General features: G+C 38.1%; 5 protein-coding genes across 5 annotated transcripts; 1 reads left to right on the forward strand and 4 right to left on the reverse strand.

Moving 5' to 3' along the window:
* Window positions 1-1,500: 1,500 nt before the first annotated feature.
* Window positions 1,501-3,187, reverse strand: LOC111478140 (cytochrome P450 81E8-like). The gene is made up of 2 exons (XM_023122265.1): window positions 2,315-3,187; window positions 1,501-2,219 (listed from the first exon to the last, which is right to left on the reverse strand). Exons 1-2 carry the CDS (start codon window positions 3,185-3,187, stop codon window positions 1,608-1,610), a joined length of 1,485 nt encoding a protein of 494 aa, XP_022978033.1. The 3' UTR covers window positions 1,501-1,607.
* A 1,445-nt stretch (window positions 3,188-4,632) lies between these two features.
* LOC111478736 (cytochrome P450 81E8-like) lies at window positions 4,633-6,826 on the reverse strand. The gene is made up of 2 exons (XM_023123166.1): window positions 5,902-6,826; window positions 4,633-5,492 (listed from the first exon to the last, which is right to left on the reverse strand). The coding sequence occupies exons 1-2, from the start codon at window positions 6,772-6,774 to the stop codon at window positions 4,881-4,883; spliced, it is 1,485 nt and encodes a 494-aa protein (XP_022978934.1). The 5' UTR covers window positions 6,775-6,826; the 3' UTR covers window positions 4,633-4,880.
* A 1,487-nt stretch (window positions 6,827-8,313) lies between these two features.
* LOC111477798 (cytochrome P450 81E8-like) lies at window positions 8,314-10,217 on the reverse strand. Its single transcript, XM_023121690.1, has 2 exons — window positions 9,040-10,217; window positions 8,314-8,970 (listed from the first exon to the last, which is right to left on the reverse strand). The coding sequence occupies exons 1-2, from the start codon at window positions 9,925-9,927 to the stop codon at window positions 8,359-8,361; spliced, it is 1,500 nt and encodes a 499-aa protein (XP_022977458.1). The 5' UTR covers window positions 9,928-10,217; the 3' UTR covers window positions 8,314-8,358.
* Window positions 10,218-10,615: 398 nt separating this feature from the next.
* On the forward strand, window positions 10,616-21,061 carry LOC111477797 (WD40 repeat-containing protein HOS15-like). The gene is made up of 14 exons (XM_023121688.1): window positions 10,616-10,898; window positions 12,630-12,775; window positions 12,879-13,272; window positions 13,825-13,919; window positions 14,066-14,112; window positions 14,576-14,726; window positions 15,667-15,730; window positions 19,214-19,372; window positions 19,456-19,577; window positions 19,798-19,872; window positions 20,078-20,131; window positions 20,211-20,284; window positions 20,369-20,443; window positions 20,563-21,061. The coding sequence occupies exons 1-14, from the start codon at window positions 10,838-10,840 to the stop codon at window positions 20,780-20,782; spliced, it is 1,737 nt and encodes a 578-aa protein (XP_022977456.1). The 5' UTR covers window positions 10,616-10,837; the 3' UTR covers window positions 20,783-21,061.
* Window positions 21,062-21,206: 145 nt separating this feature from the next.
* Window positions 21,207-23,446, reverse strand: LOC111477796 (pentatricopeptide repeat-containing protein ELI1, chloroplastic). Its single transcript, XM_023121687.1, has one exon. The coding sequence runs from the start codon at window positions 23,371-23,373 to the stop codon at window positions 21,436-21,438; it is 1,938 nt and encodes a 645-aa protein (XP_022977455.1). The 5' UTR covers window positions 23,374-23,446; the 3' UTR covers window positions 21,207-21,435.
* Between the last annotated feature and the right edge of the window lie 541 nt (window positions 23,447-23,987).

Raw genomic sequence — 23,987 nt, forward strand, 5'->3', positions numbered from 1 at the left:
CATACCATTTATATATTAATGTTTAATTGTAAATTTAAGTATATATTTGAACTGTAGTGCTTCAATTTTGTTTTTACATACATGATATTAAAAAATATGTAAAATCCAAAATTGAGTATTAACTTTCATTTATTTGTATGAAAGTTGAGCATCTTAAATTGGAAAAATAAATCAATTGTCAATTAAAAAACCTTTTTATGCACAAGGAGGAGTTTTAAGTAACTAAAATTAATTTATTTAAATAAGTTCCCAATTTTATATTTAATATAATGGTTTTCAACACAAATTCAAAATTGTAAAAATTAATCTATTATGTATAAATGAAAAAAAATTCCCGTACTAAAATTTAGGAAAAGTGGCTTTGGAGTCAAACACTATCTCCACAAAGGGGACCCACATCGGAAAGCTTCTTTCACCGTCCATGGCCACCCATCGCCCTTATATAAAGAACCCAACCACAGTTTCAATGCAAGTAGAGAGATGCCATACCAATCCTTTCTCTTCTTTCTCCTGCTCCGTTCTTTATGCTGTCGCCGAATCTAAACTCTCCGGCGATGCCCAAGATGAAGAACTCCTCTTTATTTCTAATTATGGTGCTAATGGCCTCCACACGGTTTCTTCCTCTCGTGGATTGCAGACCGCTCCGATCCGGTTCAACGATAGAGCACCAACGTACCAATAACGGCTCTGCTATTTCCGACTCGGAAATAGCAGCATCGTCGCCAGAAGATTCCGGTAGCCGCTCGAGCGGAGACGGCGGCGTAGCATTTACGTTGGCTTCGGGACCGAGCAGGAAGGGTGCTGGCCATTAAACCGAACATATTCTTTCCCCATTTCATATTGCCAATTTTCATTTTTGAAAAGTGTAAAAATTCAATTTTCAATTTCTAAACATTACGTCACGTAATAATAATTATTTAGTTCATACTGTAATTTCCCTGCCTATTATAAATTATGCGACACCAATATTTACGACATGTTCTACGTCATGTTTGCATGTTATTATCATGACCGAGGTCTCAAATTCCACCAAAATTAATTGAAACTGCAAATTTAAAAATAATTAGATAATCTTCAAAACTATTTTTTAATACATTATTCTCCATCTGCCTTTTTAGTTTTAAAATATTTAAATTACACATAAAATTTAGAATACATTTATATTTAATATATATTTTTAATTTTTAACGACTTAGATATGTATGTTTATTAAATAAGTTCTGACTCAATAGCAGTGACAATAATACAGTTAAATTGGAGAGGTTGAATAAATACAATCAAAATAATTGCGGTCCATATATTTTAGATTTTAAATATTTAAAAATTAGGACAAATTAAATAAAAGTAGATTACTAATTCTTTATTTTTGATCCACTCTAGAAGCATTTTATTGGGTGGCAGAACTTTATGTGAAAGAATATGTCGAATTAATTTTGAACAATATAAATTATATTTTTTTAATATTACAATATATATCCTTCAAAACTCGTTATTTTTCTTCTTAATATAAGATATTTATTTGATGGGTTGTCAGATACAGGTACTTCCTTGTACATGCAACTTACAAGTACTAAAACAGTTAAACTCCATTAATGATGGCACGATTTTCAATCAAACAGTTTGTGGATGATAGGACGGGCTTTGCACATAGCTTCAAGAGGCACCGCCTTGGGCATGGTGACGCCTCTCCCCTCCCTCATATCCACTATCTCCTCGCCAACCCTCTCCCACTCGTAGCACTGAATCAGCGCAGCCAGCGTCAACCCCATTGTTCGTTGCGCCATAACCGCTCCAGGACACGATCGTCGTCCAACTCCAAATGGAACCAACTTGTACAACATATCGCCTTCAGACTCCAGGTGTCTGTCTGGATTGAACCGCGTGGGGTCTTCCCATTGATTAGGATCTCTATGGATGGCCCATGCATTAACCAACACAATTGTGTCGCGAGGTATTTCGTAATTGCTTATGGTGCAATCGTCGGAGGTAAGATGCGGCACTAGCAATGGGGAAGCTGGGTTTAGTCGAAGAGTCTCTAAGACGACTGCTTGAACATATGGTAACTCAGACGCGTCTGATTCATCCACTAGTTGCTCTTGTCCTATTTGAGTGTCCACCTCCTCTCTCGCCTTTTTCAGTATCTCGGGATTGTTGAGCAAGTGAGCTAGAGCCCATTCCATCGTCACAGCTGATGTTTCCGTTCCTGCTAATAGTAACACCTGCAAACCGACTGCGTCTTTAGAGGCTAAATAGAAGTATAAAAAAGGAAAAGTCTAAAAAGGATAGTCAGTTAACAGTGGGCTTGATCCGTGACCTGAACCATTCCTTTGATTATTTGATCATTATAGTAGGTAGGGTCTGACTCTTGTAGGGACAGCAAGTGATCGATCATGGTGTTCCGTCCTTCTTCCTTGTTGCTGCGAAGCTGGTCGATCAGTCCCTGCAAGAACGTGTCCATCCTCTTTCCAAGTTTCAAAAGCTTCCTCTCGAACGCCTTCGAAATCCAATTCAGAATTGGAATAAAATCTCCTGGATACGATACGCCTGCCACGGACGCAGCCTGTTTAATCATTTCTCTGAACTGCCTCACGTCCTCCTCGTCCGTCACATCGGAACCGAAGTACCTCTTTCCAGCCGCGATTCTCATCGAGATGTTGAACGTAAGTTCCGAAATCAGAGATTGCATGTCTACATTCGAGAATCCATGGACCGAATTCCTCGATAGCTTTCTTAGTAACCGTTTCAGTTCCTCCATCCGGATCCCAGCGAACTGGTTGAGACGAGACGCTGAAAATATCTCCATTGCGCCGATTCGGCGGAGGTTGCGCCAGTGGTCGCCATACGGCGACCCGACCACCGTAGTACAGTTGTAGGCGACGAGTTTGCCGACTAGAAACTTAGGACGGTTGGCCAGAACAACGTCGTTCTTAGTGAAGCATTCCTCAACTGCCTCCGACGATGAGACGACCACCACGAGGCGAGAGCCTAACCAGAGAGAGAAGACTGGTCCGTATTTTGCAGAGAGGTTCTGGAAAGTTCGGTGGACAGGGACTTTGAGATAATGGAGGTGACCGATGATGGGAAGAGACGGCGGAGTAGGCGGTAAGTTTCTGCGACGGCGGAGGTTGAAAAGAAAGAGGATAGGGATAAGAAAGAGGAAAAGGCAAAGCAGAGAGTGAACCTCCATATCTGTGCTCGTCTGGAGGGAGAGTGGGCCAAGGTCAGCTATATATATACGGAGAAGTGGGCTCCATCCACGTTTTATAACCCACCCACCTGCTTCAATTCAATGGCGTACTCTTTTGTTTTTCCTTCTTCAACGTTTTTAAAGTTCATTATTTTTCATGATTTCTTTCCTTTTTCGCTTTCAATTTTCTTTTTTTTTTTTTTCTTTTCTACAAATTCTTTGAGAATATCAATTCCATTTTCTTTTGCAAATATACACTGCAATGCCTAAATTTAAAATAAATAAAAAAAAGGAATCAAATGGTAAATGGTTATGGAATTAGAAAATGAAAGGAAAATAAATTATAGGGAAAATATAACAGGAAATAAATTGTAGAAAAGAAAACGAATTTAGAATTTAAAAAAAAAATAATAGAAAAAGAAATAAATGAAATGGGAAAAGGACAATGGAAATTGAAATTAAAAAAAACAAAAAAAGAAAATCACAGTATTTTCTTGCCGCGTTCTATTACACGTGTGCAATATCCTCAAGTACTTTATGTCTTCTTCATAAATGGTCACGCATCCATACAAAAGCTAGCCAACCCACCGCACTCTACCATTCTTGTAATCGGTGATGGGTAGGAGAGGAATTGACGTTAGCTAACAAATGAGAAGATCATAGGTTTGTTATTATTGTACTGATTTTTTTTTTTTTTTTTTTTTTTTTTTTTTTTTTTTTTTTTTTTTTTTTTTGGAGAAAACTAAAGTAAGGTATATAATTTATGTTCAAAATGGATAATATACTATAATTGTGGAGGTTCGTGATTCCTAGCCGTTTATGTACTTGTTTTCTAACATTCGACATCTCTCTCGCCATAACCATCACACCTTTAAACTTTGTGGACTTGTGGAAAGAACACAAGTATTCTTAAAGTTTCGTTGAGTGCTAGGTTAGGGGCATGAGTGCTTTTTACTATTAGGCTAAATGTTACTTCATACCTCAAAAGGATCTTGTAGACGCTCGTATGTGATTAAGAGCAAGTCTTACCTATAAATCTAAAATTCATAATAAGCATAAATAAAACAAATAAGTAAAGGATAGTTAGAATATATTTTAACACTTGTATCAATACAAACGAATCAAAAGTTTCATTGGGAACTTAAGAACATGCGAAAAGAATTCGCCACTATTAGCTTGCAAAATCGATTTAAGTTTGAGGTAATTAGATAATTATATAAAATTTCAAACTTAGCTATTGTTTAATATAAAGTATTTATTTCATTGGTTAATCAAGCCGAATAAGCCCAATGAGCTGCGATTGATCCTATATAATTTTGGGGCCAATTAACTGACCCAACAATGACAATGAGGTTAACATCTTATATGAGGTTGACCACTCGATTAACATCTCAAAAATTTATAGTTAAAATATTCTTGAAATAATATAATAAGTATAGACAAAATACAAAAAGACAAATAGATTATAAAACATATTAATAGATACAATAAATTAACAAGCTACTAGACAAAGATGCAAACATCTTTTTATCCTACTTAAAATATAATACTGAAACTAAAACAACATTTTTTTTTTTAAGGTAAATCTGGTGCGTCATTGTATATGCAGCTCAAATCTCGTACACTACAAGAGGAGAGATTACAGATGCATATTGGTTATTAAATGTACACAAGACCTCTCAATCCATAATTTTCAATTAAAAAGGTTGTGGATGATAGGACGAGGTTTGCACATAGCTTCCAGTGGAACAACCTTGGGCATGGTGAGACCTCTTCCCTCCGCCATATCCACTTTCTCTTCGCCAATCCTCTCCCACTCGTAACATTGAATCAACGCCGCCAGAGCCAACCCCACCACTCGTTGAGCCATGCCCGACCCAGGGCAAGATCGTCGTCCGATTCCGAATGGAAGGAACTTGTGCGCGTGATCACCTTCTGACTTTCTGTGTCTTTCTGGATTGAATCGCGTGGGATCTTCCCACTGACTAGGATCTCTATGGATGGCCCACGCATTAACCAACACAATCGTGTCACGTGGTACTTTGTAGTTGCTTATTGTGCAATCGTCGGAGGTGAGATGCGGCAATAACAATGGAGCAGCTGGGTTCAGCCGAAGAGTCTCGGAGATGATTCCTTGAAGATACGGTAGCTTGGGCACATCTGATTCTTCAACTAGTCGTTCTTGTCCAATTTGAGCGTCCAACTCCTCTCTGGCCTTCTTCAGTATCTCCGGATTGTTGAGCAAGTGAGATAGGGCCCATTCCATTGTCACAGCTGATGTATCCGTCCCTGCTAACAGCAACACCTACAAATTTAAGCAGCTATTCAGTTTCACGCCCAATATGTAGAAGGAGAGATAAGAAGATAAAATACTCAACAGAAACAAGTCGTTTTCAAGTTACAACTAACTAGGAAAAATCATTCACCGAAATGCAGCCGCCTCATACTACTTTATGTATTCAATAATCTATATACCCCTAATTATCACCAAAATATAAATTATATATATATATATTTATGGTAAATGTTATCGTTACACGTGAGACGTTCGATCAAGCAGAGCCACACGTTATTGCGGTGTTCTGACATTATTTTTATCTTTCTTCGGGGATTATCCAAAACAGAAATAAAATTGCCAAATTCGTGAGGGGGATAACCAACAGAATCGAAATGTTGAGATAAATGAGAGGAGAGTGAGAAATAACGGAAAGTACCAGAATAATTCCTTTGATGATTTGATCTCCATATAATTCAGGCTCCGATTCTTGCAGAGACAGCAAGTGATCGATCATCGTGTTCCTTTCTTCTTCCTTGTTGCTCCGATGCTCGTCGATCAGTCCCTGCAAGAATGCGTCCGTCCTCTTCGCAAGTCTCGAAACCTTCCTCTCGAAGACATTCGGGAACCAATTCAGCATCGGAATGAAATCTCCTGGATTCGAAACTCCTCCCAACGAGACAATCTGTTTAATCAACTCTCTGAACTGCCTTGCCTCGTCCTCGTCCGCCACGTCATCTCCGAAATATCGCTTTCCGGCCGCCATTTTCATCGAGATGTTGAACGTCAGTTCCGAAATCGTCGATTGCATCTGCACCTTCGAGAATCCATGGAGCGAATTCTTCGATAGCTTTCTCAGTAACCGTTCCACTTCGTCCCTCCGAATCCCGGCGAATTTGTTCAGGCGAGAAGCCGAAAAGATCTCTATCGCGCCGATTCGGCGGAGGTTCCGCCAGTGATCGCCGTACGGTGACGCCACCATCGTAGTGTAGTTGTAGCCGACATGTTTGCCAAGTAGCAACCTAGGACGGTTGGCAAGAACGACGTCGTTCTTAGTGAAGCACTCCTCCACCACCGCCGATGATGAGACGACCACCACGAGACGAGATCCGAACCAGAGAGAGATTACGGGTCCATATTTTGCAGAGAGCTTCTGTAAAGTTCGGTGGACGGGGACTTTGAGATAATGGAGGTGACCGATGATGGGAAGAGACGGCGGACCGGGCGGTAAGTTTCTGCGTCGGCGGGGACTGAAAGCAAAAAGGAGAAAGATAAGGGAGAGCAAAAGGTAAAGCAGAGAGCGATCTTCCATTACTTGTTATGTTCGATATAATGTATTTTTATTCTGATTTTGGAAGTGAGAACGAAGCGCCAGGGTGGGGGTATATATATATATATTGAGGCATTTATTTAGGCTTCACCTGATTTTGCAACCCGACACGTGGCCCAATTTACAGTGCATCCTTTTCCCCTTTCTTCTTTTAAATAAAATTCAAATATATGAGAGTGAGAAAAAGATAAGGCAAAAATGATAAAATACATTATTGTGTGCTGTCACAATATTATTGGGCCACGTGGCACCCACGTTTGTGGGGATGGAAATTGGAGTGAGCCAAACTTAATATTGCAAAATGTTTAAATTTCCATTTTTTGATCATATATTTATTCTTTTAATATTTTCTACTTTTTAATTCATGAGAAAAATACCATTAAGTCATTGAATCAGATTTGTTATCTGAAAAGTCATATGCTGCCCCCACCTCCCACGCCCATCTTTTTCGATGCTTACAAATCATTTGAAGCTCATCCCTTTGCGTTCTCTTGTTTTTTTTTTTCCCTATTTAGTAAAATAAAAAGGAAAAATTTATTTCGATTAGTTAATTATCCATAAAGGAAAACAAAACCCTGAAAAATACCCTTTATTTCAAACTAATTAGTTTCAAATCCCATTTGTACAGATTTTATTTTATTATTTTGAAAATTAACTAATTAATTATGATATTATATGTGAATATTTAGATCTAAGTTGATGAGATTTTTATCAATATTTTTTTAAGTATAAATTGATAGTGGTTCAAAATAATAAAACAATAGGGAAAGAAAAAAAAAAAAAAAACAAAAGAAGAAAAGTTGTAGTGGAATTGACGTTGCGGAAATTTGCGAGCGTCATGGAATGCGTAACGGAAAGTGGGAATTAACAACGTCACGCCTCCATCCGTTAGTGCCGCTCGCAGTCCCACATCGACAGGCTCTTCTGTCGGCGGCGTGTCGGCTGCCCCCATCACTCTCTGCGTTGGAGTTTTCTCTTTTTCGATCTAAATTATCTTTTATTTCCTACATTTAAACGAAATACTTGTATCTTATTTTTAATTATTTGGTTAGTAAGTACTTATTTAAAGGAAAAAAAAAAAAAAAAACTATACGATATCTATAAATGCGGTGGGTTAGGTATTTTTTTTTTAATCTAAAAATTTAATGAGTGGATAATACGTTTGCACAAGTTTCAAATATCTATTAGTATTTAAGAACCTTAGGAATTGTGATATGGGATTGATATTATATAATTATTAATTTTTTATATTTTTAATAGGACCAATATTATTGGACAAAATAACACAAATATTATCATCATGTGATACTAATGTTTAGGCTCTATAAAAATAATATATTTTCAGTATTTAATAACTTCAACTTTGATTCCACTTTGATCACGTTCCAAGCATTTTTGCCCTTTCAAAATTGATAGTTTTGTTTGAGTTTAAATACATTTTATTGCCTCATATAATGAAAGGGCAATATATATATATATATCTATAGCCAAACAATGCCAAGAACAAAGGAACTAAGGAAGTAAAATACAAAGCACACATTTTTATAAACTTGAAATAAATAGTCCTCAGTCAAGAAGGCAGCCATCCACGGTGGGACGAGCTCTGCACATGGCCTCCAACGGCACCATTTTGGTCATTGTGGCACCTACCCTCTCGTTCATGTCCAAGTCTTCTGCTCCAATTCTCTCCCACTCGAAGCACTGAATCAGAGCCCCCAAAGTTAGACCCATTATCCTATGCGCCATGGCAGACCCAGGACAAGCTCGCCTTCCTACTCCGAAGGACAACAGCTTGTGTACCTCGACTTCTGACTTTTCGTATCTCTCGGGTTTGAAACTTAAGGGATCCTCCCATTCGTTTGGATCCCTATGTATGGCCCATGCATTGACTAGTAGCATCGTGTCACGTGGCACGTCGTATCCACATATTGTGCAGTCATTGGCTGCATAATGGGGCAACAACATCGGAGCTGCGGGAGTCAGCCGCAGAGTTTCAGAGATGATTCCTTGAAGATATGGTAGTTTGGACACGTCCGGTTCTTCAACGAGGCGTTCTTGTCCAATTTGAGTGTCTATTTCGTCTTTTGCCTTCTTTAACACTTCAGGATTGTTCAATAGATGAGACAAGGCCCATTCAACTGTCACGGCCGATGTGTCGGTCCCCGCAGTCAGTAACACCTACAAATCAATTGTTACTAATAATACAATTTAGAGCTATTTGAATTATTTAAAAAAAAGATTATTTACCAGTATAAATCCTTTGATTATTTGATCGTCATAGACAGCCGGTTGCGATTCCTGCAGAGAGAGCAAGTGATCGATCATCGTGTTCCTTCCTTCTTCCTTCTTCCTGCGGTGATCATCGATGAGCCCCTGCAAGAACGCATCCACTTTCTTCCCCAATTCAATCAATTTCCTCTCGAACCCCTTCGAGATCCAGTTCAGAATGGGGAAAAAATCCCCTGGATTTGATACTCCTCCTGCCGCCACAATCTCCTTAATCAACTCCCTGAACCTCCTCGCCTCTTCCTTGTCCGTCACGTCCTCGCCGTAATACCTCTTCCCGGCCGCCATTCTCATCGAGATGTTGAACGTCATCTCCGACAACGCCGATTGCATTTCTACTTTCGAATATTGATGGATCGAATTGCGCGACAGTTTCCGCACTAATCGTTTCACTTCATCCCTCCGGATATCAGCGAATTTGTTGATTCGAGATGAAGAGAAGATCTCGATGGCGCCAATTCGGCGGAGGTTCCGCCAGTGATCACCGTATGAAGCCCCAATCATGGTAGTGTAGTTGTAGCCGAGGTATTTTCCAATTAGCAAACGAGGACGGTTGGCAAGAACGACATCGTTTTTAGTGAAACACTCCTCCACCGCTGACGACGAAGATACAACGACAGCGAGGTTAGATCCGAGGCGGAGAGACATAACAGGACCATATTTGGCGGAGAGATTCTGGAAATTTCGATGGAGTGGCTTTTTCAAGAGATGAAGATGGCCAATAACCGGAAGAGATGGCGGACTCGGCGGTAAGTTTTTGCGAGGTCGAAGAGATCGAGTGATGAGGTTGAAAGCAAAAAGAAGAAACAGAGGGGAGAAGAAAGAGTAGAGGAAAGTGTGTAAATCCATGGCGTTTGAGTTAAAGCTCTGTTACTGAAATGGTTTGGGATTCAATTTGTTGTGTGTTTATAGTAGAGACGGACAGCCGTTGAGTATCCCCCACGTCTGGAAATTTTGCAGTACAAGTGCAGAGATGAATACGAGTTCCGTGAATGAATTTTGAAATATTTTATTTTTCTTCACGAGTCAGCGCAGCCAGAAAGAGCAGAAAAGTCCATTGAGCATCGTCCACGTTCTAATTGGCACAGTTCAAAACTAAATTTCAATAATCTCAACCACATATTGACCTTGATATTTTTGTAGCTTCTAGACCTCCTTTTTTATCCCATAAATTTAGCATACCCCTAATTTTGTTATAAATTAACGGAATAAATTTGGTCGTACCCAGTTATGTTAAATAAAGAAAAAAAAAGTATTATTATTAATTTTGTTATTTTCTTTTAAATTTTAGTGTGAAAATGGACTAAAATATGAGACCCAAGTTTTGAGAAAAAAAAAAAAGAAAAGGTTAAAAATAGGGATGGGGAAGGGGATTGTAATTTTAGGAAAAACAATTACAAAAGCTAAGTTTGCAGTCACGGGCTCCGCCAGCTGTCAATGACAGATGGACAAAGTAAATGAGGAGAACCGCCAGATGTCCGTATAGCATTGGTGGGTCACCAAACAAGGCTCTAAGACGCCGCAGCGTAATGTCATTGACGGTTCTCGTTAAAGTGACCGTGGGTTTCTTTCTCTCTACGACTTATTCGGCACCCTGGAAGCCTCAAATCTGCAGTTTCACCGGCTCTCCCATTCCCGTTAACATTAAGCGGGTTTCCGTTTCATTCTTCCCTCCAACTGACATCTACTGAAAATTTCTCCACCTCGCCCGCATGATCGTTTAACCCCTCTCCGGCCTCCCAGCCGGCCTTCTGCTGCCATGACGTCCATCACTTCCGTCGAATTGAATTACCTCGTCTTTCGGTACCTTCAGGAATCAGGTGGTTTTCGCCTTTCTAGCTCCTTCTAAGTTTTTCTAGTTTGGTTTGGTATCTTTTCATCTGTTTGGATAGATGAGGTATTTTCTGCAATTCGCTCTCATTACAGAAGGAAATGTTGAGCTTAATTTTCTTAATTATTTATTTATTTATTTAGAAACGTAGCATCAAGGATTGGTTTTTGAGCTATCAAGGGCTAGAAATTTATTGTTCGGGTAATCGAAATTTTTAGATCAATGCAACTCTGGTCGGTTTGGTTTACTTGAGCTTTCTGTTTCTTTCTTCTTCTTCATTTTTTTTTACATTGTGTGTGGTTCTGTTAGGGTTTTCGGTATTTTGATGTGGTGTTAATAAGTGAGTTCTAGAGTAAGTTAGGCTTTGCTTACGCGAGTGATGCACTATCTACGGCCAAAAGCCTGGCGCCCCTGCCATTTTTTTGCTTGGCGCGAACAATGACAATCGTCTGGGTAACCGGGTTTATGAATTTTGGCTTTGTCATTCCCTTTCATTGAAAGGAAAAACTAGAATATAAGTACATGCGTTTTCATTTTCATACACAGCAATTACTTTGAAGTGTACTTGAATTTAGACCGTGGACGACCAAGTATGCTCTCGTCTGTCATGCTTAACTTTACCTCTGAAACGATTAGAACCCTAAGTTTAAATCTAAGCACTGAAGTGAGGAACAGTTTAAACGTCCTCTTGGGTGTTCTCAAGATCTGTTGAATGCCATCTTTGTGCTAAATGGATGTTCAAAATAATAGCAACAAAAGGGGATTGACAGAGGGCCCTTCATATTCCACAAAAGGGATGGGAGGGTGATAACAAATTTCCTCCTTCACTCTAGAACAAGTATGATCAGGGAAAGAAGTCACTCTATAAGATTGAAAAAACCACCACCCAATCCTCTCAACAAACAAACAGATTCAAAGCATGCGATCAAGCCTCAGATATGTGCTTGCTTGAGTCACAATCCACAGAAAGAATCTGACCTACTTTCAAACTAAAACCTTCTGGAGTTCAGTCAAAAAGAGGACTGATATGTATGCTGGGAGTTGATAAGATGTGTAAATAAGGACTTACCGGTGTTTTACCTTAGATGACCTAAGAGTCTAGGCCCTTCTTGGTTTTCATTTGTCTCTTGTTGATTGCTCTATGGGAAGGTAGTGCTTGAACCCAAGTGCTGAATCAAACATGTTTAGATCTAAAAGAATAAAGAATCAACTTGGCTACCTTTGTTGAAAGGGTATTAGGGCAATGGTTAGAAGTGAATCTAGCATATAACACCTACCTTGGCCCCTCAAAAAAATTCTTCCACCCACTAGACATTACAAATTTTCAAACTTGGAAATTGTTGGAGACTCCATAGGATTAGAATACCTTCTGAGGGTCCCCAACATTGAGTGTCCAATTCTGAACCCTTCCTCTCTGTATACTTCTAATCTAGGTGAAACATCTGTGCCTAGTTTCTCTAGATTGTACTTCTTTCGATTAACTTTTTTCTGACAATGTCGAGGAATATAGGTCTCAGTCCTGAAAAATGAATTTCTTCTAAATACAAGTTTTTTTTTTTTTTTTTTTTTTTTTTTTTTTTTTTGCAAATATAAAATCTCGAGCCAATTGTTAGTTTCTCTCTGAAAGTTCATTTTCTGTTCATTTTATATTTTTTAACCAATCTTATATCTAAGAAAACAAATTCTAATATTTTCTTTTTGTTCTCCATTTCCTTTTTAGGTTTCATACATTCAGCCTTTGCTTTAGGATATGAAGCTGGCATTAACAAGTGTCCTATTGATGGCAATTTGGTTCCACCTGGTGCTCTAGTTACTGTTGTACAGAAAGGGCTTCAGTATTTGGAGATGGAAGCTAACTTGAGTAATGTTAGCACAATATACTTCTTTTCTCTCCTATCTTTGTATGCTTGTATCTATTTAAAATCTATGCAGGCTGCAACCTGAGAAACTTTTGTGTTAATCTTGTCAGAATGACACAGATCTAGATGAAGATTTTTCATTCCTACAGCCTTTGGACCTTATTACAAAAGATGTCCATGAATTGCGTCAAATAATCAAAGATAAAAAGAAGAGTTTACTAAAAGATAAAGAGAAAGATAAAGAACTTGAAATTGAACGAGGACGTGTAAGAGAGAAGGAACGACGTGAAATTGAAGTTGAACGTGGACGTGCAAGAGAGAAGGAGCGACTTGAAAGGGAGAAAGAAAGATTGGAAAGGGATAAGGAGCATGATAGGGATAGAGATAAAATAGAAAAGGACAAGGAGCGAGAAAAGCATCATGAGGACTTCACAGATAAAGATATTGTTATGGATCAAGATGAAAAGGTTCATGCAAACCAAGGAGAGAATGGAGTTTTTGGAGGTATCGTTTCTTCAGTGTCTTTCTTTAGTCCATGTTTGTATCCTTGAAAATTACCATTATATGTTGTTTTCTTTTCATAGTATGTCTGTACATACCAATGCCTTTTTCTCTATTGTGTTTTTCAGATACTATCAGGTTTTCTTTAAACTGTTTGACTTAATACATATCATTTTCTTGGCGGATAATTTAGTCCTTATGTATGTTTGTTACATTTGGTTGGCATTATTAATTTGATCCGTGAGTTCATATGAAGTCGCAAGAATGTTAAAAGTGAATGGATACTTTAAATTACTCTCTAGTGGATTTTGTGGGCTTGTTTGTTTGTATGCAAATTATTTCACTTTTTCTCCATGAAAGTTTGTCTTTTTATCAAGGCAAAAAAAAAAAAAAAACTACTTTCTAGTGGAACTGTTTTTTTGTTTGTTTTGTTGCCTCAGCAGAGGATGGGTTCTGTAGTTCCCACTCATCACCAATGATCTGAACTCCACAGACAGACATACAAGTATACAACTTTTTGATGATTGATCCTGTGCATCACTATTTTATTCGTAGGACCAGAACCAATGGATATATCTACGACCTCAACATCTCAGTCCTGTGAAATTTCTAGTTCTGATGTGACAATTTTGCAAGGACATACTTCTGAGGTGGGAACATTTCTCAGACTTCTTCATTTATTCTATAATCTTTCTTTCCTCAAAAGAATTGTTTGATATTTTATATTCTCCCTTATCCCCAATTTTTTCTATTCCAGCTGTATCCTATGTGACGATATGTTGCTTTCCACATCTAGGTTTGTGCTTGTGCATGGAATCCAACAGGTTCTCTTCTTGCATCAGGGTAAGCCACCCTTTTTTTGATACACAAGAAATATTTGAATTGGTTTTGGCTTGTAAATATTAAGGGCTTACATGTTAAAATCTCTTGTTATTTTGATCACGTTATTTTTTTAGCCTTTGTACCTCCACATGAAGTTTTATGGTTTATCAGTATTAGTTCACTCTTGCTTACGCGAATTGGAATCTTTCATTTAATTGCAAATTGCAATAGTTGCGTGGGATGATATCGTCTGTTTTATTGTGTACCTGAGCAATCACGGTTTTGTACCTAGCATTAATGTTGTACGTCTCAAGTGTAACTGGAAAAAGGATACTTATACAGAATGTATATTGGAAATCTTTGTATAGTCTGACATGTCTCCATCCTCCTAGATTAGCAAGAAATGTATATATTGGTTGTCTTTTGATCCCGAGGTTTCTATATCCTTTATGTATACATTTTCAGATTCTTACTTCAATTACAGTTCTGGAGATTCAACAGCACGCATTTGGACAATAGCAGATGGTAGCAATAGGTCTGGAGCTCAAGGTGGTCCTTTAAATGTCTTAGTGTTGAAGCATGTTAAGGGTAGAACTAACGAGAAGAGCAAAGATGTTACTACACTAGATTGGAATGTAAGTTTTTTTTAACATTTTAAAAAATTGTTTACAGGTGCTTGCTATTGATGAGCTCTCACATCTAAAACTGTCGCAGGATGCTAATAATAGGATATCATTTCGTCTTTATTATCTTTTAAAATATCTTCTTCTGTGAGATTGGTGGAGTGGTTGTGTTTGCTTCATTTACTGTTTCATTTTGCAGATAGGCTTCGTTTACCTTTCTGTAGTTACTTTAAAGGAATGCTTGCTTCATTTACTTTCATGTTGTAGATTTTATCTCGTGTTATCTATTTCCCAATAAACTACAATGTATTTGGTATTATGGAGATGAATTAGTGCCAACCCATTTTGTCCTCAGATTTTTGATGTTGCGTGTGTTTTGCAAAATTATGCTTCAGCCTTAAAAAAGAATTAAACGACATTTTGGGCTTTTCCCTTGTGATACTGAGGGGGATGCTTGTTTGCTTATTTAGCTTTGCAAAATGCAAATTGCGGATCTCTCGTTGAGGAAATTTTGTTTATAGACTGGTGGCTATATTGGAAGTAAGCACAGTTAGGCTGGCTGTTCTCTTTCTTTTTATATTCCCTTTGTGGTTTGCCCTGGGCGGGATTGGATGCTAAGTGATGGTTATTGTATCCAATATGCAAATGAGAACCCCACTCCGCATCAAAAAAGAAAAAAAAAAAAAAAAACAGAAAGAAAAGAAAAAAAAAAAAAGAGAGAGAGGATGATGTCTCATGTTCATGCCATTTCTTTATTCTGAGTGCTATATTTATATGATTTTTTATTCTTAGATTGTTGTGTGACAATTCACAAAGTTCCTTAATTTCTTAAGTTTGATTTTTTGTAGAAATGTGCAAAATTGTGTATTTAGGTTTGCATCAACTGCTAGATAGGAATACGTGCTGCTTTATTCTCCTAATCATAAACCTGTAGCTTTTTTCCTTCCTGTAGGGAGATGGGACCCTGCTGGCTACTGGTTCATATGATGGACAAGCTAGAATTTGGAGCACCAACGGTAAGCTCTGTAATAAATTTGGTACTTTGAATTTTTCCTTAAGAAGGTGAAGCATAAATAAGATACATCCGCAACCAAGAATTACGAACACGAACACCAAATCTGCCAAATTTCACAAACACATCAGCATGCCATATTCTGAGAAATTAGGACATGAACATATTTTGACTCGTTTTAATAAATAAAGGATATGAACATAAATAGACGTTAAATTATAATGTTTATCTTTAAAATATAAGATCAAAGAAAGGATAACATATATAACACAAGAAGTTGAAGAAATCCAAACCTGATCTTGTATCTTATAATAATATTTGGTTTAAAGAAATCCAAAATCAAGAATTTGTATAAATAATTCAACATCTAAACCCTACACACACAAGCCAGCCATTGACTAACCTAGTGGTCAATAAAGACCAATAAAAATAATAAAGTCTTAGAGGGAATGAGTTCAAGGCATATTGTCCATTCACTAGGATTTAATATTCTCGAGTTCCCTTAGCAACTAAATGTAATAGAGTTAGGCTATTATCTTATGAGAATAGTTGGACAATGTACAAATTGGCCTGAACACTCGTATTTATATATTCTAGTGTTCACCTGCTAATTTTCATTAAGAGAAGAATCTCACACACATAATCGGGTGTTAACTACCATGGGATGACCTAGTGATCAATAATGATCAATGTAAATAATAAAGTTTGAGTGAATGATTTGAAGCCATGATATCCACATACCCAGAATTTAATATGCTCGAGTTTTCTTAGCAACCAAATGATAGAGTTAGATAGTTGTCCTATGAGCATAGTTTAACAACGTACAAATTGGCCTGAATGCTCATATATAATCTAGTGTACACATGCTCATTTTCATTAAGAAAAGTATTACCGATGATGAAACATTTTAGTAGAAGCATTTGATAACTGTCAATATAGAATACATTTTTTTTTTGTAGAAGGAAACCTGATTCACTATTTAGTTGATGGATTGAAATTAACAAAAAAAAAAGAAAAAAGGTAAAATTCCAGCCACTCATGGTTGATTACAAATAGAATCTCATGGTAATGACTACAGAAGTAAGGATATAGTCTTTAAACAGTCCGTGTCCTTGTGTTTCATTTTTTCTCAATAAAAGTTGGTTTCTTCATTAAAAAACATAGTAAAGAAACTTAATAATAATAATAATATATATATATATAGATGGTCAAGGGGAGAAGTTAAATCGTTGAAGATGAGATTATTCCTTTCACACCATAGGTTCTACAAGAAGGCCTTATTTTTGCCCCTCATTCTGTTCGAAAGGATGTGTGTCCCACAGACATTGAGACAAGAAATTCATGGATGATACCTGGCATGACCATCGACCAACTGAAGGCTTCCAAAGTTGAGTAGTTTGTGCTTTATACCCTACTCGTGTAGATACAAATAGTTCTTGAATTAGAGGCCAGCTGCAATAAAACTTAATAGGAAATTGGCATTTAGCATAAAAAGGAAATACGAGCAGCGATCAGCAAATTCATGCATCAAACATCAAAGATCGTGTTGGGCCAGGATTTGGTTGTTCATCATTGAATTACAGACTGATTTGCAAGAGAACCAATTTTTTGCAACCAAACCCAATCATACTTGAAATTAGGGACAATCAAATTAATAATGTGGACCACAACCGTTCTCTTGAACACCTTAAGATTTTGAAGAGTTTTCCTGGTCAATGGTTTCAACTTTGGTTATCCATGGAACAATGGTCAATAATTGTCGTCTATCTTGACTTTTGGGGGCATGTAATCTTGGAAAGAGAAAGCCAGGTTCCAAGGTTTTCCATTTGTTCTCTAATTCTGGTTTGGGTGCCAATGTGGTTGATGTCTAACCATTGGCACCATTTTCATTGAGGTACTGAACCCAAATTTTTTTCTTAGGTTTTGAATGCAGAAATCCTATGGCCTAATGTTAGTTAGAAAATAGCCCAACCGATGGAGAAGCAAAGAATGTGGGCTGGACTTCAAGAAAACTTTAAGGACCTACTCTAGCTCCTAGACAGATTCAATATATGGCAACAAGGACATGTCCCTATCAACTAAGATGACCAATTTGATTGGGGTGCAACTTGGGCTTAATGCCAATAGAGACACGCTATACAAGCTCTTAAGAACCACTCAATATTAGAGGAAGGTTGGAGATTCTGTAGGTATTGGAAGAAATAGAAGATGTTGATGGAGGAACAAGGAACATAGGCAAAGAAGTGTTGCTGGAGGTACCTTAATTATCGTTAACCTTGTCATAAACTTTACTCTGCCTCACACAATATTGTTAAAGGGTATGCTTTATGGAAAGTGGTAATGGTGTGAGACCCATGACTTCATTGTTGAAATCTTGGCTGCTGATTTAAAGCTATCTTGGGAGAAAAATAGAGGATTATTAGGGTCAAGCTAGACCATTATAAGGGAGAAAGGGTCTGTTGAGGAGTGACATTATTACTAGGAACAAACTTGAGGGGGTGGAGGACTTTTTACCTCTTGAATCAGGTAGCTTTATCACTATTCTTAGTATGAGGATGGTTGGGCACTATGAGGAAATGTAATAAAAAATTGCAACAGAAAAAGTTTGGGTTGCTCTGAAACCAAAAATATAATCTTCTGGTAAATGTGGGATAAATGGGTAACTTAAGTGACATGTTGGTACAAACCTTAGATCATGACACCACCGAAGTCCTGCCCAACTCTGGTTTGGCATGGGCAGTTTCTTTCATCCATTCCTTTAGTGGACTAGTTACAACTTGTAAGAAAGAGATGTGACCTTGGATTATCTTAAGTTTCTGCAGTAAGAGATCAACAAACTATGGAAAGGAAACATAGATGAACACCAAATGATTGTTCTGATGTAGTCATAAAAGTTGTGATGTAAGCATAGATAAAGGGGATGGGTGAAAGTTCTGGAAGAGGTTGGAAGGATGCTACACTTTGTGCTCATTCTTTTGATGTGAATACAGTTTCCGACAGCTCCTCTGTGAGCTGTCATTCAGCTGTAAGATCCCTTTAGCATGTTAGTGTGTGGATTACAAACTAGACGAATAGAGACTTAATAATTTCACAGAATTATCCTTCACATATCACCCAAAACAATTGCCAAGATGTCTTAACTATTTCGTTAACAGAGTCTTCATCCACCTAACTATTGAAAGAGCAAATGGCATCTACCAAACTACCGACTTTTGTAACTCTCAATCAAGACCTTGATCACTATTTGAGCTAACTGACTAAAGAACTAGCCACTACTACCTGTAAAGAGGATCTCCCTGCCTCAGACATAAACGTTTTGTATACACACCGAAGAAGTTTTGATAATGAAAAAGAAATGAGAACTAAGACAACCCTTAATGCAGCACACACCTATTTAAAATATTTTTTTTTCCCTTTATTGAACTTTATTGCCCTGAGTTCTCTGTGTACTTCATTATGGCTGAACTACTTTCTATGTATGCTCTAGGTGATTTAAGGAGCACATTAAGTAAGCACAAAGGTCCCATATTTTCTTTAAAGTGGAACAAGAAAGGTGATTATCTTCTCACTGGAAGCTGTGACAAAACTGCTATTGTTTGGGATGTGAAGGCAGAGGAATGGAAGCAACAGTTTGAATTTCATTCAGGTTGCATACTATACTTTGAATGTTGCTGAAGGAAATGAATTCTTGCTAAAAGTTTTCCATAATGATTCTGTTTTTACATTTAGGTCCAACGCTTGATGTTGATTGGCGCAACAATGTATCCTTTGCAACAAGTTCCACAGACAATATGATCTATGTCTGCAAGATCGGAGAGACTCGTCCTATCAAAATATTTGCAGGGCATCAGGTCCCTTTTTTCTCCCTTCCCTTTTTTAAATGTTTGGTATTGCTAGTTGTTATCTACTTGAATTGTGAGTTATGAATCTGATTGACTTGGGTGTAAATTCATTATTGAGGTCAATGTAGTTTTCTAATTTTGTTTCAAGTTTTGAAAGTATGCAAGTTGCATGTTCTTGGGGGTTAGCTAAAGTCCTTCTTCGATCTAATTTTGTTTTGTAACTTTGCAGGGCGAAGTGAACTGTGTCAAATGGGATCCCACAGGATCACTGTTGGCTTCGTGTTCTGATGATATCACAGCTAAGGTTATTTATATTCTCCAATTTTGTGGCTCTGTTACAACTGAAATCTGGGTTGAATTTTAGATTTTCTTTGGTTTTAATTTTGAAATGAAAACTGAAGCAATAAAAGGATTTGCTTTACAATTGTGTGTGTGTTTTTTTTTTTAAATTTTAAAAAGGATGTGCCACTTGTTTGTTACATGCTATGCTTATATCTTGTTTGTTACAGATATGGAGTATGAAGCAGGACAAGTATGTTTACGATCTGAGGGAACATTCCAAGGTACTTGTGATCCAATTTCATGTGCTTGAATTTATATTTCTCTTCCATTTAGACTACAACCTCAGCATTTTATTTTCAGGAAATATACACCATAAGATGGAGTCCCACTGGACCGGGTACAAACAATCCGAACCAGCAGTTAGTGTTGGCTAGGTGATTACCTGTGTTGATGCTCTCTCTTTTCTACCCTGTGAGAATTTATTCATGCGACTGATCTCTTTGTTTGCTTGTTTATAGTGCATCATTTGATTCAACAGTGAAGCTGTGGGATGTAGAACTCGGGAAACTCATCTACAGTTTAAATGGACATAGGTACCATACTTGATTGTCAAACATGTTCAATATTCTTATAGCAATGAAGTTTTATTTTAGTATACCGATTCTTCCAGAATTTTAGACTTGTCTACTAATTCTATTGGTTGAATCACCAGGGAACCTGTATATTCTGTTGCATTCAGCCCAAATGGCGAGTACTTGGCCAGCGGATCTCTTGACAAATCAATGCACATATGGTCACTGAAGGAAGGCAAGATTGTTAGGACATATACGGGTAACGGGGGTATATTTGAAGTCTGCTGGAACAAAGAAGGTGATAAAATTGCTGCCTGTTTTGCCAACAACACTGTTTGTGTCTTAGATTTTAGAATGTGAGATTCTGAGAAATTCTAATAGGATTAGCTGTTTTTCTTTTTTCTATTTTGATGTGAGAGAAAACTTCTATCCGGTGGAGGGCGATGTTCTCTAACCTAGACCTTAAAGCTACCTTTTCATGTCAATTTGTACCGTTCTATGTAATTGTCACTACATTGGTAACAGTCCCAGCTTCAGCAATGTTTCAACGAACTTGTGTACAGCATTTGTAACTCTGGTTAGCAATTCTTGGTTTATTGTTGTATTGCAGCAGTGTGTTTGTTAGGATTGTTTCATTGACTTGTACAGCATTTGTAACTGTAGTTTGAACTTCTTAGCTAATCATTGTTTTGCAACAGTATGTTTGTTAGGATTGCTTTACCGGGCTCCATCAATTCCTCCATATTTTAAAATGAAAGCTGCACTTGATTTATAAAGTTCCATATTTCCAGATATTGCTGCGTCGGAATCTCACTTTGTATAGAGTTTTGCTATTTCGGTGGAACTGAATTAAGTTCCTTTGTCCATATTCTAAACTAGTAGCTACTGAATGCAAATCCCAAATACCGGGAGAATTTCAGTTTATGATATTTGATAAGAACATTTTACATTAACGCTAATAATTTGTCACAAAATCCTGGTGGATTATAGCACTGTTCACAAATCATCTCCCCTCACCAGTAACCTCCACAAGAACATAATCCATCTTCGAAGTGATGGAACCGATTCCGGTCCCTCATTACAATCTTACGTCCAGTGATTTTTGATATCAACTTCATTACAGCATGGCAATCTGGACAAACTCGGAGGTTCTTCACAATCTTGATGGTGGTGCCTGGTTGAGTACTGATAAGCCCAAAGGCAGCAGCAAGCTTCTCACTGTGAACTTCGAGTGATCGTTCCTTTTGTTCCTCCCCGAGATCATGTAAAACGACATCGGTCTGTGGCGTGTATCTGTGAGCTTTGAGCCAGCTATTTATCTCATTCAACATCACATATATTTCTTTGCTTTTGGGATGTTTCCTCTCCCCAGCAAGGAACTCATGCACCTTGTTGTTAACTTCAATTGAGCTGCAACCAGGCTCCTTTTCAATGCCATGCTCTTTCATCAACGTCCTCATCTTTGAAACCCCTTCCCAATTGCCTGTTGCAGCATATATATTGGAAAGAAGAACATACGTCCCTGAATTTGCAAGCTTCTGGTCAACAAGAAACTCTGCAATTTCCTCTCCCAATTTTATGTCACCATGAAGTCTGCAAGACCCGAGCAATGTTCCCCAGATAACAGGGTCAGCTGCAACTCTCATGTTTTTCACGAGTTCATATGCTTCTTCAAGATGTCCCGCACGTCCTAGAAGATTAACCATACATCCATAGTGCTCGACCTTCGGTTCAATTCGGTATTTATCTCTCATCAATCTGAAGTAGCTCCTTCCCTCCTCCACCAAGCCACCATGGCTGCAGGCACTCAAAATGCCGATGAAAGTGATATCAGTCGGCTGGTATCCGATCTCAGACATTTGCTCGAACAACTGCAATGCATGTTGGCTAAATCCGTGCATGGCATACCCAACAATCATCGAATTCCAGGCGACCACATCCTTATCCCGAATCTGATCAAATACCAACCGTGCATCTTCCAAACTACCACATTTGCTATACATATCAACCAGTGCGGTGCCCACATGAACATTCATCTGAATGCCCTTATTCTCAATATACGAATGAACCCACCTTCCAGATTCGAGGGCCCCAAGCTGCCCACAAGCCGAAAGAACAGCCAGAACTGTTACTTCATTGGGCATGACTTTCACCATCAACATTCGCCTGAAAAGCTTCAATGACTCATTGGGAACACCATTCTGCGCGTACCCACCAATCATCACATTCCAACAAACCACATCCCTCTCTTTCATCCCATCGAACAAGGCCCGTGCCTCGCCAAGCTCCCCCAGCTTCACGTAGCAAGTAAGCATGGCCGTTAGAGAAACCAAGCTTCTCTCAGACATTTTATCAAACAGCTGGCGGGCGCACACGACATCGCCCCCCCTCGCGTATACATCGACCAGTCCCGTCCTGACATACAAATCAGAATCGAACCCGAACTTCATTGCTTGGCAATGGAGGACCTTTCCGAGTTCGAGCGAGCAGGATTTCAAGACCGAGGAGAAGGTGAAAACATTGGGCTCCACACCACCGTTTAGCATTTGCAAATAATAATTGAGAGCTCGGTCAAATAATCCACATTGTACGTGGCTATGAATAATTGCACTAAACGAAAAGACATTGGGTTCATCGGAGGTGTTAAAAACGGCTACCGAGTAATCAAGGCGTCCGAGAGCGGCGTACGAGCGTTGGAGCTTGAAATTTAAGATGGGGTTGTGGTAAAGTCCGTGGCGGAGAACAGAAGCGTGGATTTGAAGCAGGCGGTCGACGGATTTCGATTTATCAATTAGTAAGGCAAAACTTTCTACTTGTTGGAAACGATCGGAGGTTCTGGCCGTGGAACAAGAAGTTCGCAAGACAGATGAACAGTTGGTGGTGAAAATTGGTGGCGGTGATGCAGGTGAAGCTGTGAGAAAGGAAGATGTCATCCTTTCGGTGTTAAGCATTTGGCGCCATGGAAATTCATGGGACACAGAGAAATGGCATAAATTAACCCAAATACCGAACGGTAGAGGATAAATGTTTCAATTTTGGATTTTTTTTTTTCCAACTTTAAAAAATAAATCTTCTAGTATATTCAAATTTGAAAGTTTAGGGTTCATAGATCAATTAACTTTTGTATATATTTTAATATATCAAGAATCTATTAAACATAAATACAAGATATATTAGATATTTTTAAAATTACCCACCTATGTGTCTAAACTTGTATGTGCCTAAACTTGTATGTGCCTAAACTTGCATGTGCCTAAACTTGTGAGCATATGAAATCGTTGCATGTTCTGGTTTGTAGACTTATATACGTCTTTTTTCATCACTGTTTGAGCATGTATAACGATGTATACAAAGGAGTTTAAAAAGCGGAGGTAAAATTGGTTGGGAAGGGCTTAATATTAGCATCATGGAATGAGCTTTAAGTAAGATATCATGAAGGCAAAACAGGAAGGAATGTTTGGGTTCTTGAGAATTTCCGCTTTTCATTCAAGTACCCTACCAAAGTAGCAAGCTTTGAAATTCTTAACCATTTAGAATATGAATATAGAGAACTTAAGAGTATCCA

This window comes from Cucurbita maxima, unplaced genomic scaffold (genome assembly GCF_002738345.1).
Source record: "Cucurbita maxima cultivar Rimu unplaced genomic scaffold, Cmax_1.0 Cma_Scf00004, whole genome shotgun sequence".
Classification (NCBI taxonomy): domain Eukaryota; kingdom Viridiplantae; phylum Streptophyta; class Magnoliopsida; order Cucurbitales; family Cucurbitaceae; genus Cucurbita; species Cucurbita maxima.